At 42.2% G+C, this 16,166-nt stretch overlaps 1 protein-coding gene across 1 annotated transcript in view; it reads left to right on the top strand.

Moving 5' to 3' along the window:
- Positions 1-2,913: 2,913 nt before the first annotated feature.
- Positions 2,914-16,166, top strand: part of zfpm1 (zinc finger protein, FOG family member 1) — an 83,572-nt gene continuing 70,319 nt past the window's right edge. Inside the window, exon 1 of the mRNA XM_035419130.1 lies at positions 2,914-3,327. Coding sequence (XP_035275021.1) covers positions 3,288-3,327 — 40 coding nt within the window. The 5' untranslated portion in view covers positions 2,914-3,287. The remainder of the gene's footprint in view (positions 3,328-16,166) is intronic.

Below are 16,166 nucleotides of genomic sequence, written 5' to 3'. Positions count from 1 at the left end.
CCCTCTGCTCTGCTCAGTGTCCTTGCCTGGTATGGTGCAAGCTTGAACGGTTTTTTTTTCAGTCACTTGCTCATATCCACAGCTATTCCACCTCCTCCAGCTACATATCCACAGCCCTGCCAATCAAAACTTCTGCATCACACACAGCAAGAGGTCCAGGGTTAATTCAGCTCTGTTTAAATGAGTCCATTGTGTTTGGGCATCTTTTATATACGCTATATGGGCTGCTTGTGTCTCTTTTGTATGTTTTATCTCTCTGCCACCTGCAAAGCAACCTACACCTCCAGCATTTCATTGCAGTTGATTGATTTTGCACTTTAATATATTTGGCCCATCCCTGAAGGCAAGCAAACCAAGTTTAATTTGAAACCAATAGAATTTGGGTCAACAATGAAATTATTACATTACAGGCATTTAGCAGACACTCTTATCCAGAGCAACTTACACAACTTTTACATAGCATCTTACATTGTATCAATTTATACAGCTGGATATATACTGAAGCAATTTCGGTTAAGTACCTTACTCAAGGGTACAACGGCAGTGTCCTACCCGGGAATCGAACCTACAACCTTTCGGTTACAAGCCCAGTTCCTTACCCACTGTGCTACACTCCGTCCTGTAAAATTAAAATATATTTTGCGAAATAATTACATTTTGATTAGAATAATCTGCCTGGAACAACACAAAGCTTTAAACGAATATGATAGTCCAATAACCCAATACATTGCACATAAACAGTGTGCAAAATAATTACAGTATATGTCTGGGCTGCCCGTAATGACACAAGCAGTGAAAGGTCACTGTTGGGATTGCTGGAGTGTCATTCACAAAGTGGCCATAAGAGGGCGCCATAAGGTAGAACAACCAAGTGCAAGTGATCAGAATGTTAAGAATGTCACTTTTTTTGTAAATATTTATAATTTGTTTGGTTACCATATGCCCTAGTCCAGGCTGACTCACATATCCAGGGGTGCAGCTATGAATTCTTAGGCCCGGGACAAAATATTTTATATTAATATATAAAAGATTCATTACTAAGCAACTATTCCATTCTAATATCCATATAATCAACCGGTTATATGGTAGGCAACTGGACAAGAAGGCCAATTGTCAGTGAAGTGACCAAAAGCCCAGCCACAACACTAACATAACTGCAGAACACATTGACTGACACTGAAAAAAACTGTCTAGAGATCAAAGATTTATTTGGCACTTCACAGATTTGGCCTCTTTAGGAGAATGGCTAGGTGGAGGCGACTTCTGAGGTTAATGTTAATTTATGTCTGGAATTTTCCAGAAGTCACGTGACAGACCCAGCCTGAGGCCTTCTGAAGTATGATTTTGTGGTTGAGATATTCGGTCTGCAAACAAATTAGTTTGCTTGAAAAAACGACATAACCCATCACCCAAGTAACACTGTCCCCACTGTCAAGCATGGTGTTGACAGCATCATGGTATGGAATTGGTTTCTAACAGGATGGAGTGGGAAGATTATTGCCACCATGGGCGAGACGGATGGAGCCAAATGCAGGCAAATCCTTGAGGAGAGTTTTCAGTCGGCAAGAGATATGCATTTAGGGGGAACATTTGTATTCCTTCAGGACAATGCCTTAAAGCTCCTAGGACAATCTACAAAGGAAAAGCTTCAGGACATGAAGGTCAGTATTCTCCAATGGCCCAGCCAAAACCCAGACTTCCCGTAGAAAGACTATGGTATGTCCTGAAAACTGCTGACTGCTGACACTCACCTAGTTGGAGCAATGTTGCATGAAGGAATGGGCAAAAATTCCAAAATGTAAATGTGAACTGTCTAATGTGGAAGTTCATACAGACATACTGATGAAGATTCAGAGCTACATTTTCTGCTGAAGGTGTAATTTAAAAAGTATTGTATAAAGTATAATTTTTAAAAAAGTCATCATAAATATGTTGAATGTATTGTCTTGATGAGGGGAGAAAATATTTCAATGTATTAAACTCTGAAGGTGTAACAGGACTCGGGGGGGGGGGGGGGGGGGGGGGGCGTGTTCTTTCAGAGCAAGAAGATTAATTCTAATACAATATTTGGAATGTGAATATGACAACCTTTGTGTTGAAATCAAAGTTTCCATAATCAATAATAATATATTCTTAAAATAAAGTTTTATTAAACAAACACCTTTTAAAAACTCTACAAATTAACGCATGAATAATGTATTATAAAAGGCACGTTTTATATATTTTTTTTTACATTTTTTCTCTACTGATAATGTGACTTTTTCCTCGCGAATTCCATAAGGTGGCGCAGTGCACACTGCAGATTTCGCACAGTCCACCGTACTGAAGTGATCCTCGGCATCCGAACTTACGCTTGCGGTAGAAAAGCAGAGGAAGTTCTCCACTGCAACACAGACATTCGCCAGACATTCGTTTACAGAGCTTCATGATTAAGATGACTTTTTAAAAAATAATTATGTTTATTATGGCCATAAGCGCAAATCTCCCCATAAAAGTTACAATGTGAGACAGAACTTATAATAAATTAATCACTTGCAGAATTATTATTATTATTATTATTATTATTGTTGTTGTTGTTGTGATTGATAATAATATTTATCATACATCGTAGCGATTACTATTACAAGTATTATTAGTAGTAGTAGGATTATTGTTGCACTATAGTAGGATTTATACCATTCTTAGCTGCAGAAGTATTACTATTACTGCAGCTAATTGTGTGGTTCGGAAAATAAACTGGAAGAATTTATGTCTCTGGAGGGACATTGGACATTATTTCAAATTAATACCATTCTTCATTAGCTGTGTTACAAGCGCGTAAACGCCGCACTTCTGAACAGCGTGCGGCGTCACATCACACGCACGGGGCGTTAAGAGGGCGTGGCCGTATCGCACATCAGCTCCACTGTTTGATGTGTTTGGTGTCCATTCACAACCACAAGCTTGTTGTACAGTGAAGGTATGGAAGCCGGGCAAAGCGAAACAATAATAAGAGCGCAACGGCCGTAACAACTATAGTTAGTTCGTTAAGCTGTGGAACCTTTCCGATCTTAGCAAATAGCCTACAGGAAATAGTGAAAAAGGTGACAGGCGCACACACACACACCTCTGGGAGATCACCAAAAAAGTAGCTTGACCTCGCGCATCTGCAGGCTGTGGCACAGGTACCGAGCCTCTCGGACCAGTGCAGGACATGCGGATATCTCCGGCTTGGGACCGAGCCGGGGAGCACTGATAGTTAGTTCTCCGTGGACAGATCGTTTCGACGCCGCTGAAAAAGAAAAGACATGTCCCGAAGGAAGCAGAGCAAGCCCCGACAGATCAAACGTGAGTATCCAGAAAGTTGCCTTTCGTTTAATATTCCTCTCGATTGCATGTTGTCAGACGGTTGTTTTTTTTGTTTGTTATAATAATACATTACTGGCTAGCCAACAATAGTGGGCTACAGTAAGCTAGCTAGTTGTCAAGCAGAGTATATTTTCAGTGATTATTCAGTGAAAACACACTGAGTATTCATGGGAACTCTACTCAATTGCATGTCATGTTATTTCCCCTTATAGGCTATATGACACTACGCTAAGTAAATCGGTGAATCGCGAACAGGCTAGCCGTTCCAATAGCTAGTCTGGATTGTGTTAAAGTACATGGCGTCCGTTAAATAGAACACATGATGAGCCTGCTTTCTGCTTGTCGGACAGAAATGAATGCACAATATTGTACGTTACATATGTTAATGGAGGACTGTGGCTTAGAGGGGTCGTCTATAACTTTGATATCGAGCTGTGCGCGCACACACATGGCCCGAAGAGTTGAATAAAAGCGTCTGTTTAATAGAGGCGCAGTGGCGGAGTCACTGACAGAATGACTATTCGAAGCAAGTTTGGCAAGCGGGTTGGATTACCGTTATAAGTGAGAGAAGGTTGTGCACATAGTTTGCGCCCTGTTAGTTACACGTATCCCTAATGGGAAAAATTCAGTTCTGTGGGTTTTCCATTCTACTGTCACTTCGCGTTTGAAGTTTTTGTGCTGAGGATACGCTGTGCATAGGCTAAATATGTGTTTTTTGTTCTTCATTTTCTAATAAGTGGCCCGTCACATACGAACTGTGGCCATGGTTTCCTGTTTAATTCTAGTTTGAAAACGTCAGTGTTCTCTGAAAAAAGCGATGTGAGCTAAGATAAACAGTGATCTGATCTCATTCGTGATAAAGATTAAAATTGGATCTTTTTATTTGTTTTCTGTCGGTGGCTGCTCCGAGTCTGGCGTTGCATTTTCTCCGGCTTTTCAGTTCTGTTTGCAGCGATCTGGACTTCAGATAGCGCACAAGCTGATCTCACCCGCCGATAGGGATTACAATTGGATCTTCTCTTATCTATGCCTTCCTTTAACTCTCTAATGCACGACCGCCACTCTCTATGTGAAGCTTTTTTTTTTTTTTTTTTTTACAGTTGACTGCCTGGGTCGCCGTGTTTGACAAGTTCTTCCTGTTTATAAAATGTAAGAACCGTTATCTGAGATCTGCGATCTCATAGTTGATAAAATTAAAAAATAAAATTGGTCTGGGGTTTTCTCGCGCGCTCTCTCTGAGTTAAAAGGAGCAGCAGGGCTGAAAAGTCGTTTTGCTCTGGTGCCAGGCAGTGTTTCAGTTCTGCCTCCAGAAACGATGCCACGGAGCGATAAGGCCGGCAGCAATATCTTGGAGGTTGAATTTGAAAGGCCTGTTCAAAAATAAATATTAATGCGAGTCAAAGGGAGAAAGCGACTCTTAGAGAGGAAAGCGAAATCTCCTGATAAGGTAACATTAGCATACGCTGCTGTGTGTAAGGCGGTATCGAGGTTTGTTTAAGCGTCTCTGAGGGCTCCAAGAGACGCTCCTGTGGCACAGGCGCTTACCCGAAACGATACTTTAAAGTGGGCGACAGGAGAGATACTGTTTTCTGACGGATGTCATTCTTATGGAATTTAACCTATTATAAGCACCGCAGACACGTGAAGAAGTGTCCTACCCAAATTGAGCTGAATATAAATTCTTTCCCGAGAGAATATCCGGTTATAAGTAAAACACAGAGCTATTATTATTATTATTATTATTATTATTAATATTAAGTAAGGGTATGTTTTTGCGTCTGGATGTGTTTACGTAAATGTGTGAACTACTAGCCTAAATGTGTGAATTAAATATGTAGTCCAACTATGAGTTACCCTTTCCTAAATCCATTATGCTGCTCTGTTTGGACATCGCCCCTCTTTTTGGATATTTTGTGGCCCCAGTGCACTTGGGCAATGTTGGAATATGTTGACATATTTATTATGTGCCGAAAGCTGTGGTTACAAAGAATGGTTATGATTGGACAATAAGGACCAGTTTTAATCCATGTTATACTTGCATCCAGTCAGTCCTGGTTATGAGAACAAGGTCTGTGTCCAATATTTGTAAACTGGAGGTGTGAGGCAGGGTCGACAATGTAGGATTAAGACAGATTGTGAAATTTCCATTTATTGGTGACCTGGAGAAAGTTGCTCAATTTAAACAAAAAGAGCTGTTCACTTTCTGTGTGGAAATGGTTAGTTTGTATGTCAGTCTGCCCCTTTCCCTTTTTTCATAGCCCTTGTCTGGAGCAGGAAGTGATGTCAGGATAACCGGATATAGTGTCTCCCTCTGTTCCCTGCCTCAAAACTTCCCAGAAAAATGTTCCTTGTTCACCTTCCTCATCTGAACAAACTGTGAGCAGGGAACCCCCCTGCCACCCCCCCCCCCCCCCAAGCAGGAAGCTGCATCTGTGTGGGATACCAGTCTACTTCCTGCTGCGAGCCAGTCCACTTCCTGCTGGCAGCTCCTCCTTACCTGGCCATGGCTGGCGGATTATGTTGATACTGATGAGTATCCCCTTTGTTAGGGAAAGACAGAGCCTGAGTGCTAGCCATAGCTAATAGCGTCAGAGATATGTTTGAAGATCAGAAACACAGACACCCCCACCTTCCCCAGCACACATCGGTCTGTCTTTTTGACCATCTCATGTCCTGGATCTAATATTAACTGTAAATTTTTACATACATGGCCTCTCTGTGGATGGGAGGGAGATATAGAGGTGAGCACTCTATTATTACAAAAAAAAGTGCTTAAAACAGTTAATTCGTTGTGCCCAGTCTTCTGTAAATTTTTGGTATTCTCAAAATACAGTTGCCTTCCTGTTATTGTTGGTGAATATAAAAAATACTTCTCAGTATATTTCGTTCTTCTGTTGTGATCACTCTACTGATTTTGATTTTGTGCACTTTCTAACGTACCAGTGAGAGAGACTATTTGTGGTATCCTGGGCTATTCCCCAGGCCCCACCCTGAAACCATTCACATTGCCAGTTATTATATAGACATTGCTGTTCAGTCACAAAATTGTCACAAGCAAACTCAGTTGGTGAGGCTTTGGCCTGTCAATGGCTACATGGGACATGATGAGATCAGCGGCTGATTGATGGCCAAACGAGACAGAAAGGCGGGTTTATCTGCTGGTAACAAACACAGACACCCCCGGTGGAAAATCTCCTGGGTACGCTAGGACACAGAATCACGCTGCACCCCGCTCGCCTGGCCAATCTGAAACACGGAGCCAAACTGCACTTCTTTCTCCTGAGTACTCTGCATCAGAAATCTTTATCAGACTCTATCCTGGGTACCCGAGGTGGTAACCGTTCTTACTTACACACTTTTCAATCTCTGTTGAGGGATTTACCCTCTTAATGGCACATTTTGTCAGAAATGGTGGTGCCATATCCTCTTGAGACCCACCAATAAAAAAAGTATTTTATTTATTTACATAACACAAGTATCTTTAATGGCAAAAATATTTTCTAAAATACAATACATTTTATTTTTTATTGAATGTCCCTTATAGTGCAGGTTTCAGCATGGTAGAATATGTGGTCCTGGAGATGAAGACCAGAGACTCATGTCCCCTATGGGAGACAAAAATGAATTGCCAGGTCTTAGGAGGATAGTCACATAACCCAGACTTTTAATCAGTCAGATCAACTAATTCCTTTTGTGATGTGCTAAATGATTGATGGTTCCTTCTGAGAGAGGTTACCTTCTTTATTTTATTAAATTGTCGACTGACTGGTGAAACCAGTGTGGAAACTTTGGAAACGAAACCTTTTCTGGAAAAAGAAAAGTTCAAAGTCAAAGCAAATGGCAATGAGCCAAACAAATGATGTATTGAAAAAAGATTTGGGGGCAAAAACTCTAGTAGAACATAAACGCACTTAAAAAAAAAAATAATAATTGATAAAGAGGATGGCTGTAACAAAATCGAGCATACACTGTGGGTGTTTATAAGTTTGAGAACTCCTTCTCTAGAACAAAGGACAAAACTGCGTCTCTCTCTTTGGAGCTCTGGTGAGCAGATCTGGCATGTGCCTCTCTCTCCACGTCGGCCTGCCCTATCATCCCAGATATTTTCCCAGCCCCGTGACCTGCCTGATAGGCAGCCTATCCAGTCCCATGATCCTCTGCAACTGCACAGATATCTCTGTGAGGAATGGTGGCTGGAGTCGGGATTGCCCTTCACTGTCTTTCATTACATCACCCAGTTTTTTTTTTGTGTTTTGCTGTTGTTTTTCTTTCCACCAATGAAAGGAAGGAGAGTTACAGTATTTTACACTGGTTACAGCGGTGGGTGGTTTGGTTCGTCATGCAGGGAGGCAGGTGTGTAATGCGGGGTCGTCCTCACGTTTATGCGAATGTTTGTGGGCGTCTGTTGCGGTTCCCTCTTTCCCGATTGGCCAGATCTCTCCGGGCTGATAAGATGGCCCTCCCTGATACGGTGATGAAATTTTTCTCCCAAGCATCCTCCCCTGGCGCTTATGCTCAGGCAGTTCAGATGGGAGGCCAGATAAGGGGGGCCAGTGATCTCCTCGCAGATAACAACGGATGAGACAGATGGAGGCTATCAGCACGGAATGCTTGTGTTAATTACGCTTGCCTCCTACGGCCCCGCCTCTGTCATGCCTGCCATGTTGCTCTGGCCTCCCCGTTCATTTGTCCAGATCAGTGGAACCAGACAGAAAGACAGGAGCTGGTTGTGACCACCGATTTGATAAGCAAGCGTGGGTGCGGAACTCAGAACTTTGGAGCAGATGGATACATTCCAAGCTTCAAGTCAGCCTCCCTCATGAGATCATCAGAGCTGGTGTCACCAATCAGAACATCCAGGGAGATGGGGGCCTACTACCAAGTCGGTGATGTCGTCCAATTAGCTACAGAAGTCAGAAGGCGATTCATTTAGAGATTTTTTTATTTCATTTTAGATGGATTAAATGTCAAAAATCATCAACTGGATCTTAAAATTTTGGTTATCAGCAACCGCTCCCCCCTCCACATAAAGAAGGAGTTGTTCTGAGATCAGCATTTTAGCCATCTCTTTGATATACATTCCTTTAAGATAAGAAAAATAGTTCTGTAGTTTCTCACTCTTTGCACAAGTCCCTAGTCTGGTGCTGGCTGTTTAACGGTGAGTGAGTCCAGCATATTCTAAAGCCGGGATTTTCCTTATTTAGTGTTCCCCCCCCCCCCCCACCCCCTTGTTGTTAATTTCCAAATTTCATGAGAAAACAGGAAAAACCTCTCAGCCGCTTGGTGGCTGTGCCTGTGTGTGTTTTTCCCTCGCTGTTCTGCTTTTAGCTCGATGTGAACTTTAGATAAGCCCCCGGGGCCGATCTGGCCGCAGATAGAGATCGCCAAATGCGATAAGAGTTCTTATCTGAGCGTAGCAGGCGGGCGGGAGTCTCCACTGCAATAACAAAGCCGTACAGAGGAACCGTGGGCCTGACTGGGCAATTAGTTCCACTGTTAATGTGATTAATGTTGTTGTATAATTAGATGATAGGTGTGAATGCGTTTTTGTCTGCCCCCCCACCACCACCACCCTCACTTGCCTGTGTTTTCTCTGAGCCACCATTGTTGTCAATTAATTAAATTAAAACTAATAGCAATATTACTCACTGTAGATTCGGTGTCAGATAGTGCTCAGATAGGGGGGGTGGGGGGGGTCTTTTTTTTTCCTCCCTTGATGTTTATCTTTAGAGTGCCATTTCATTTTTATCATGTAAAAAAAAAACTAAAACTTAATGCGCGCCCATGAAAATAAAATAAAGAGGTGTAAATGCTAGTGCCGACGGCAGAGTTGCCGGTTACGCTCATATTCGACGGTGGGTGATAGGCTCGGCTGTACCGCGTTTCCCATGTTTAAGCCACTTTTCTTCCTGTTCTTTGGGCAGTCTCCGCTTTAGTCGTCGGGGCTTTTCGAACTTGCGGTTTGTTCTCGGCCACATATTAGAAGGGAAAGTCCCTGAAGCCGGACATGAAATAGTCAGGTGATTTTTGTTTTCTTTGGGGCAGGTGAAACTGCTGAGGGCAGGGGCATCTTTTTTGGATGGGGGGGTTACAGTAGGTTCTCAGATGGGTGTTCAGTGGAGTGCAGGGGAACTCCAAATATAATATTTAATTTTTACTTCTGTTGGTTATATTCAACACATTCTGTTATATCCCAATGAAAATGTTATATATCCCAATACTGAAGTGGAAATAATTTTTATATTTTACTATATATTTTATTTCAATACAAATTACAGTGTAGTTATAGTTCAATACAAATTATAATGTAGGTGGGAGGTGTGGTGCAGTCTGTAGAGGGGCTAACTCTTCAGCCATTTACAAATTCGCCCGCACAGGTGGGGGTTTGATTGTCCTCCATGGCACCTTCCGACCTGTAATCCCTTCTGTTACCCTCTCTGCTTTCTCCCTGTTTGAAGGCAGCAAAAAGAAAATGCCAAAGGAGGGCAGACTGTCCTCTCTCCTTTTTTTCTTTTCTTTTTTTTTTTTAAAAGGAAACAATGTATGATACAATTGAAGTAGGCCTAACTGTTTCTTATTTCACATTGTCAATGTTATGGCTTGTTTCTTATTGCATATTAGTCAGTGTTATGGCTTGATATCATTGTTACGTGTAGTTAAGCGCTGGAAATATTATCAGAGCAGCCTTACATTATCATAAAAAATGACTATTCAGCAATGCCAATATATTGGATATCCATGTATGGATGTTTCTGTTGCATAAGGCTATTGGTTTCTCAACTGCAAATTATCGGGGGAAAAAAAATCCTGTTATCGAGAGTGTACCACTCTGCAGTCAGACATTACAATGATGGACAGTGCGCAGAAGTCCATAGTTCTAAATCAGCCGCGTAACCACCCCTCTGCACTGCTCCACGTAACTGAAAAACCCCATATGAATGTGTATGAGGCTGTTCAGTGAAGCCTCGTAAGGCTGCTAAGAAGAAGAAGAAAAAAAAAACTGCATTTCACGCTTGGCTTTCTGAGCAAACAACACATTTATTGAACAAGAAATATCTACTTCCCAAACCTCAAACATCCTTTTTTTTTTGGCGATAGAGTTTAATGTGGCGCTACAGTGCGCTGTTGCTTGCGCTATCTGACATCAGAGCAGTTCAGGGGGAAGATGTTTTTCGGAGTCGCGGCTTAAAGGGCCCGCGTTTCGGGGGGGGGGGGGGGGGGACCTGTCGAGGGCTAACAGGTGGAGGAGAGGCCCGGTAAAAGGGACGCGGGCGTGAGACCTGACAGCCAGCCGCTGAACAGGTTACGAGTCAGCCAACCCGCTAACAAACTGTAACACTAATGTTATGACAGGGCCTCCAGTGCGAGCGATAAGAGAGGCATTAGACTACTCCTACCGTATTTTCAGCCCTTTTTTTTCCCCCTGGGCTGTAAAAATTCCTCGGCAAACATCCCAGCTGCGCGGGATTTATAGCCAGACGGAGCGCAGCGACACGGGGAGGAGACGCCGCGGGGTTGGGAGGCGGCTCTTCCACTGTTGCCGGGACACGGGACGTTCGCAGAAGTGCGTTTCCTTTTTCAAAATTTGTTTATTACCCGATCCAGACATTGTGTTTATCTTAACGGCCCTCCTGGGGATGTTAATCACAGGAGGTGAGGATAATAAACACACACGTGTGGACGGATGAGGGGGGTGACCAAACAGTGACCAACTGTTGGTGATGTCACTTCCTGTGATCGTCAGCATAAGCGATCGTCTAAGCAGCCGCTGGGGAGTGTGGTGGCAAAAGAGAATTTGTTTTCTAACGAGGAAGGAGAGGGGATTTGGTTTGAGTACGGGTGGGGGGTGGGGGGTGGTAGTGTAGAGACATCAAATGAGGAAAGTGACCACCATCTTTATACCTGTGGTAAGGTCTGGACAAATCTGTCTCATATAGGACTCCCCCCCCCCCCCCCCTGCACTCACCCCAAACAGTCCCAGGGATCAGGTTGTCAGCTATAATTCTTTTTCTCTCTTTCCTTGCTTCTTCTTCTGTATTGAACTCTTCCTCCCTCTCTCCCTTCTTTCACTCCTTCTCTCTTTCTCTCACTCTCTGTATTTGTGTTAAGTATGACTCACTCCCGGGTGTGTTATGATATTGTAGATCTCAGAATGGTTTGCTTTGTGCTTGTGTAAACTGTGCGAGTGTGTGTTCTTTGGCTGATAAGTAACATGTCCATCAGTGGCAGTGGGAGGGAGATGGTGGGAGGCAGTTGTAAATCCTGAAGGCGGAGCAGGGGGACTGTCACCATCCAGGTGTGCTGAGTCACAGCAAGTGAGTGTTGTTTATTTGCTTCCGGGTCAGAGGTGACTTGGAAGCTCTGCTGGTGAATCGGTAGTGTGTTTGCTAAGTGCTGACACGGATACCGTTTCATAACTGCAGAAGGTTTCAGTTTGGTAATGGGAGTCTCCAGTGTATTTTCACAGTAGAGAATATCCATTATCACAGTTTTCAGGAGACGCATCAAATTGGAATGTTTCAGCGTCAACAGGGAAATGCAGTATTAAGAATATGGACCTGGTGGGTCAGTAATATTGGTTGCCAAACTTTCTGAGCTCAGGACCCACGTTAGAGAGAATGCATTGACCCCACCTCTTTGAAGTGTAACCTTACACATACTGAAATAGGACATTTGTTACCACAAGTGTGTGTACACTGCATCGAATGTGGTGCATATACAGTGTTTATCTGGTGAGAACGTTGGTGGAAGGTGTAACAGTTTTGGGCTCCAGACTATTGAATCTCTGGTATTACGGTCCTGCGTTGGCTCTTGACTCTGAACTTGACCCCTTCTTGACCCTCTCACCTTTGGCCCCCCAGATGGCCAACTACCTGACTAAAACCAGCGTATTGTGGTCATTTAACCCAGAAGAATATTTAATGCAACCTGAACCACGTTTTCACTGCTTTTGCGAAGTTAACGGTCATGTTAATTTAAATAAGGATCGCCCATTAGCAGCTAAACTCCTTTTCACAAGAGTGTCTTTTAAGCCGTTATCTCTGCCTGTACGCATGTGAAATCATTTTAGTTATGACAAAAAATGGTTTAAAATTATCTTCAATCTCTTTTTTTTTTATAATAAAAACTATTTAATGTGGCCCAATCTTTTTGTTATAATTCAAATTAATTACTGTGAAGTGCAGAAAGGTAACTTCGACACACGAGACACAATTAAGTTAAAAGGAATCCTATGCTGATGGGTGATCCTTTCTAAAAGTTGGCCAGCTTTTAATCATTATTAATTATGAAAAACAGGTTCTGGGGCAATATCAAATTAAAGGGACATTCACTCTCTCCTTATTTTGTCATTCATTGGTCTCGACCAGTCGTGCCCAGATACTTTCTGTTATGACAATGGAATATGCTGCAATATATGGTAAATATTTGGATTTCTAAAAATATATCTTTCAAGTATATATTTTAAAATCATATATTACAAGTTAATAATTTGTGTATTTGGCAATATATTGTTGCGTATTGCAGTGGGGGTTTTTCCTGACTCCAATTAGGGTGGTGACTTGTGTGACAGAGACAGAGGTTGGTCCAGCTTTACTGCCATCATCAACTTGACGCGTTGTCTCCCTATATTTAGCTACATCTAGGATGTAAAGTTCTGGTCTTCAAGAGACCACCACAATGCATTGAGAAAGGCTATAAAAAAATTAAACAAAAATAAAAAATTGGAACAATATAATTCAATATAATATAATATTCATTGAAGGGTTACATATTGTAGTGTCACAATTGGGGGCGGGGGATATAGCCTATACTGAAAGATTTACACATTGTAAAACAGTATTTCTACAGGAATTGTGATATTTAGAATTGCTGTATGTCTTGAAGTGTGTTTAATTTTTGTCACCCAAAACTTTGCGTGCAATACTAATTAACCTATTAACTTAAAAATCAACACACTTGGCAGCTTACTTTATTTAAATTACTTTTATACATTCACCCAAAGAATGCTTGTGCCAGCCCCTTTTGGTGTTACTTGTTCCTTAAACAACATTGCAGGCTTTTGAGAATTTTATTTCTCAGTTCAGTCTGCAGATAGGAAAAAAAACAGTGTAGGTTAACAATAGAGTAGAATCCACTTAATTGCTTAACAGATAGTTGCATAATTTGAGTATCTGCATAAAATTGCTGAATCCTGAAGCATTTCCCTTTCTTTCCATTGCAAAAACATCATTATATTTGCATAAACCATTAAGAGGACAAGCATAACAATGGGATTATATCCAATTACAATGCATAATGATACATAAATACATTAAAAGTTGGCTGATACGGAGTAAACAAATCGACAATTGCTCTATAAAGACACGATACTGCCAACATTTACGAAGGTAGCCGGTTTCTGATGAAAATGACATCGATAGCAGATGCCTGAATGGCTCGCACCATCGTCGGCACTCTCTGTCTCGTTCTTTTATGTCATTAAGTGGATTCTACAGCAGTTAATTTAGTGTGTCTAAAGTTGCAGGTAAACTTGAAAACATTCAAAACTTGAAATGCTGCCGTGTATCATTCACGACCAAATTGTACCAATAAATGCACGGACTGTTTCTTAATTATTTTACAGGTGTTTTTTGTGCGATTTCTTCTATGGGCGGATTAGGTGGTTTGAAAAAAGGCTTAGGTGGCCCTCCTAAGACATTTCAATGCGGGAAAAACCCTGGCAGTTTATGTTTAATATTTCTCATTTCTGTAAGGCTTAGGGTTAGTTTTTTGTAAAGATTTATTGTAAAGGTTTCTATCACCGATCTCCTTTTTTATGAGAATCCCAGTCATTGTGACTATAATCTATCCTGTTTTATTAACCCTTTCATTTAAAAATTCTGGCCAAGCTTCAAATAGCTGCCGTTAACCTCTTAGCCCCTTCCACATCAGAGACTGATGTTGTCTTAGTGAGGGCTAATGATAGGCCTGGTGCCATTCACACTGAGATAGGCAAAGCTGTTTTCTCACACACAAATGTACTACACATTTCTATTAAAACCTTTGATTTTCTTTTTGTTTTTGGGTCCTGTGTGTCTCTGGGCTCTCCTGCTAAGCTATTCATTAGGTCCATGTTGGCCAGCAGTCATCTGGAAAATTCAGCATTAAATATGCTTCCACGCCAGGGCTCCTGGATGATCTATCCAACTAAGATACGTCAAACAATCCAATCAGTTACATTTATTTAAATCAGTTTAGTCAAATTTACCATATACACCATTTACACATGACATCATGGCCAAGCATTGCATTGGACAATGTCCTGTGGAAATCTAAACACAAACCTAAAAATCAGCTCTTTTGAGCCCATGTGGGGAGACAAAACTGGACCCCTTAGAAAGCATCGAGGAAAACGTCTGGAAAATGGTGGAAACCTGCTACATTCAGTATACCGAAATTCTACAAGAGTTCACCATCTTTCAGTATTATGCGCCTTCAGTTTCAGGTCTGGCTTATTCTGTGTGATGTGGTCATGTAGTGGCACTGCATGAGGCAGTTTTTTGCCATCTCTACATGGAAGTGTGGTTGTTTAACTGCCGTACCATTTGATACCAATTTGAATGTGCGGTCAGGTGGCCATGTACTATGGTATTGTGTTTACCCCCTGTGCATACCTGTTTCATACCTTTTTGCTGTATGAATAAAGTTTTGAGCTTTGTAGAACCACTTGGAAGTATCCGGTCTCCCAAGAGCCCATTTCTTTGTCCTATCTCTGTCACTCTTTCTCTCTGTTCGCCCTGCACTCTTTTTTTTCCAGAATTTGATGTTTCATACGGCTGCCCATGGAATCTATATTCCTTTCCCAGTAATCTCAGTTTGTCTTTCCCGGCTGAACTGACTTAGTTTAATCTCTCTCTCTCTCTCTCTCCCTCTCTCCCTCTCTCTCTCTCTCTCTCTCTCTCTCTGCTGTGTGAGCTCTTTGTCCATTAACAATACCTTAGTGACTGACTGCCCCTCTCTCACATTCTCTCTCTTCCCTCATATTAATATCTCTGTTCTCCCTCCACTTCTCCTCATCATTGAATCTTCCTCTTATTCCTCTTTTATCCTTTAATTTCCTTCCTCTTTCTCTGTTTAATGCTTAATGCTTACTGTTTCTTCTCCCCCATTTCCCTCCCTCTCCCTCTGTCTCTCTCCCTCGCTCCCCCCACCCTCTGTCTCTTTCCCTCTCTGTCTCCAGTCAGACCCCCTGCCCTCCGCGAGCCAGGTCTTAGCCGTATGATAATGTGGAAAGTTGAACTGGCCCCATTACAGCTTGTGTGATGGGAGCAGAGATAGGGCGGTTGATAATGGGTGGAGATAGCGCAGTGGCGGGGCCCAATAGCCAGCCCTCTCTCCCCATTATCATTCCTGCCCACCGACGGGCTCCCAGCCCTATCAGCTCTCCATTTCCACTCCTGCGACAGATAAGAATGGAAATACTGACTTCATAGCTGACTGATTAAAGTGTCTGCCTTTCTTGATAATACACAGATAAATTATGTTTTTTTTCTCTCTCTCTCTCTCTCTCTCTCTCTCTCTCCCCTCCTCTCCTCCCCCCTCTCCGCTCTGTCTAAAAAGGGAGGTGAGGGGCAGAGGGAAAAAAAAAAACTATCCTGTGGTAATTTCTCTTTTCTTCTGGATTTATTTGAGAGCGAGAGAGTGGGAGAGAGTCTGAAGTGGAAGAGTCTTGAGCGAGTGAGGGAGAGAGAAAGAGGGGCAGTAGTTTAAAATAGTTTGTGATGATCTAGAGTGTATTTGAGCATGAAGGATGTATTGTTGGATATTGGCACCTGGTG

The sequence above is a fragment of the Anguilla anguilla genome, chromosome 5 (assembly GCF_013347855.1).
Source record: "Anguilla anguilla isolate fAngAng1 chromosome 5, fAngAng1.pri, whole genome shotgun sequence".
Lineage (NCBI taxonomy): Eukaryota > Metazoa > Chordata > Actinopteri > Anguilliformes > Anguillidae > Anguilla > Anguilla anguilla.
This window is presented reverse-complemented; position numbering and strand designations above follow the sequence as displayed.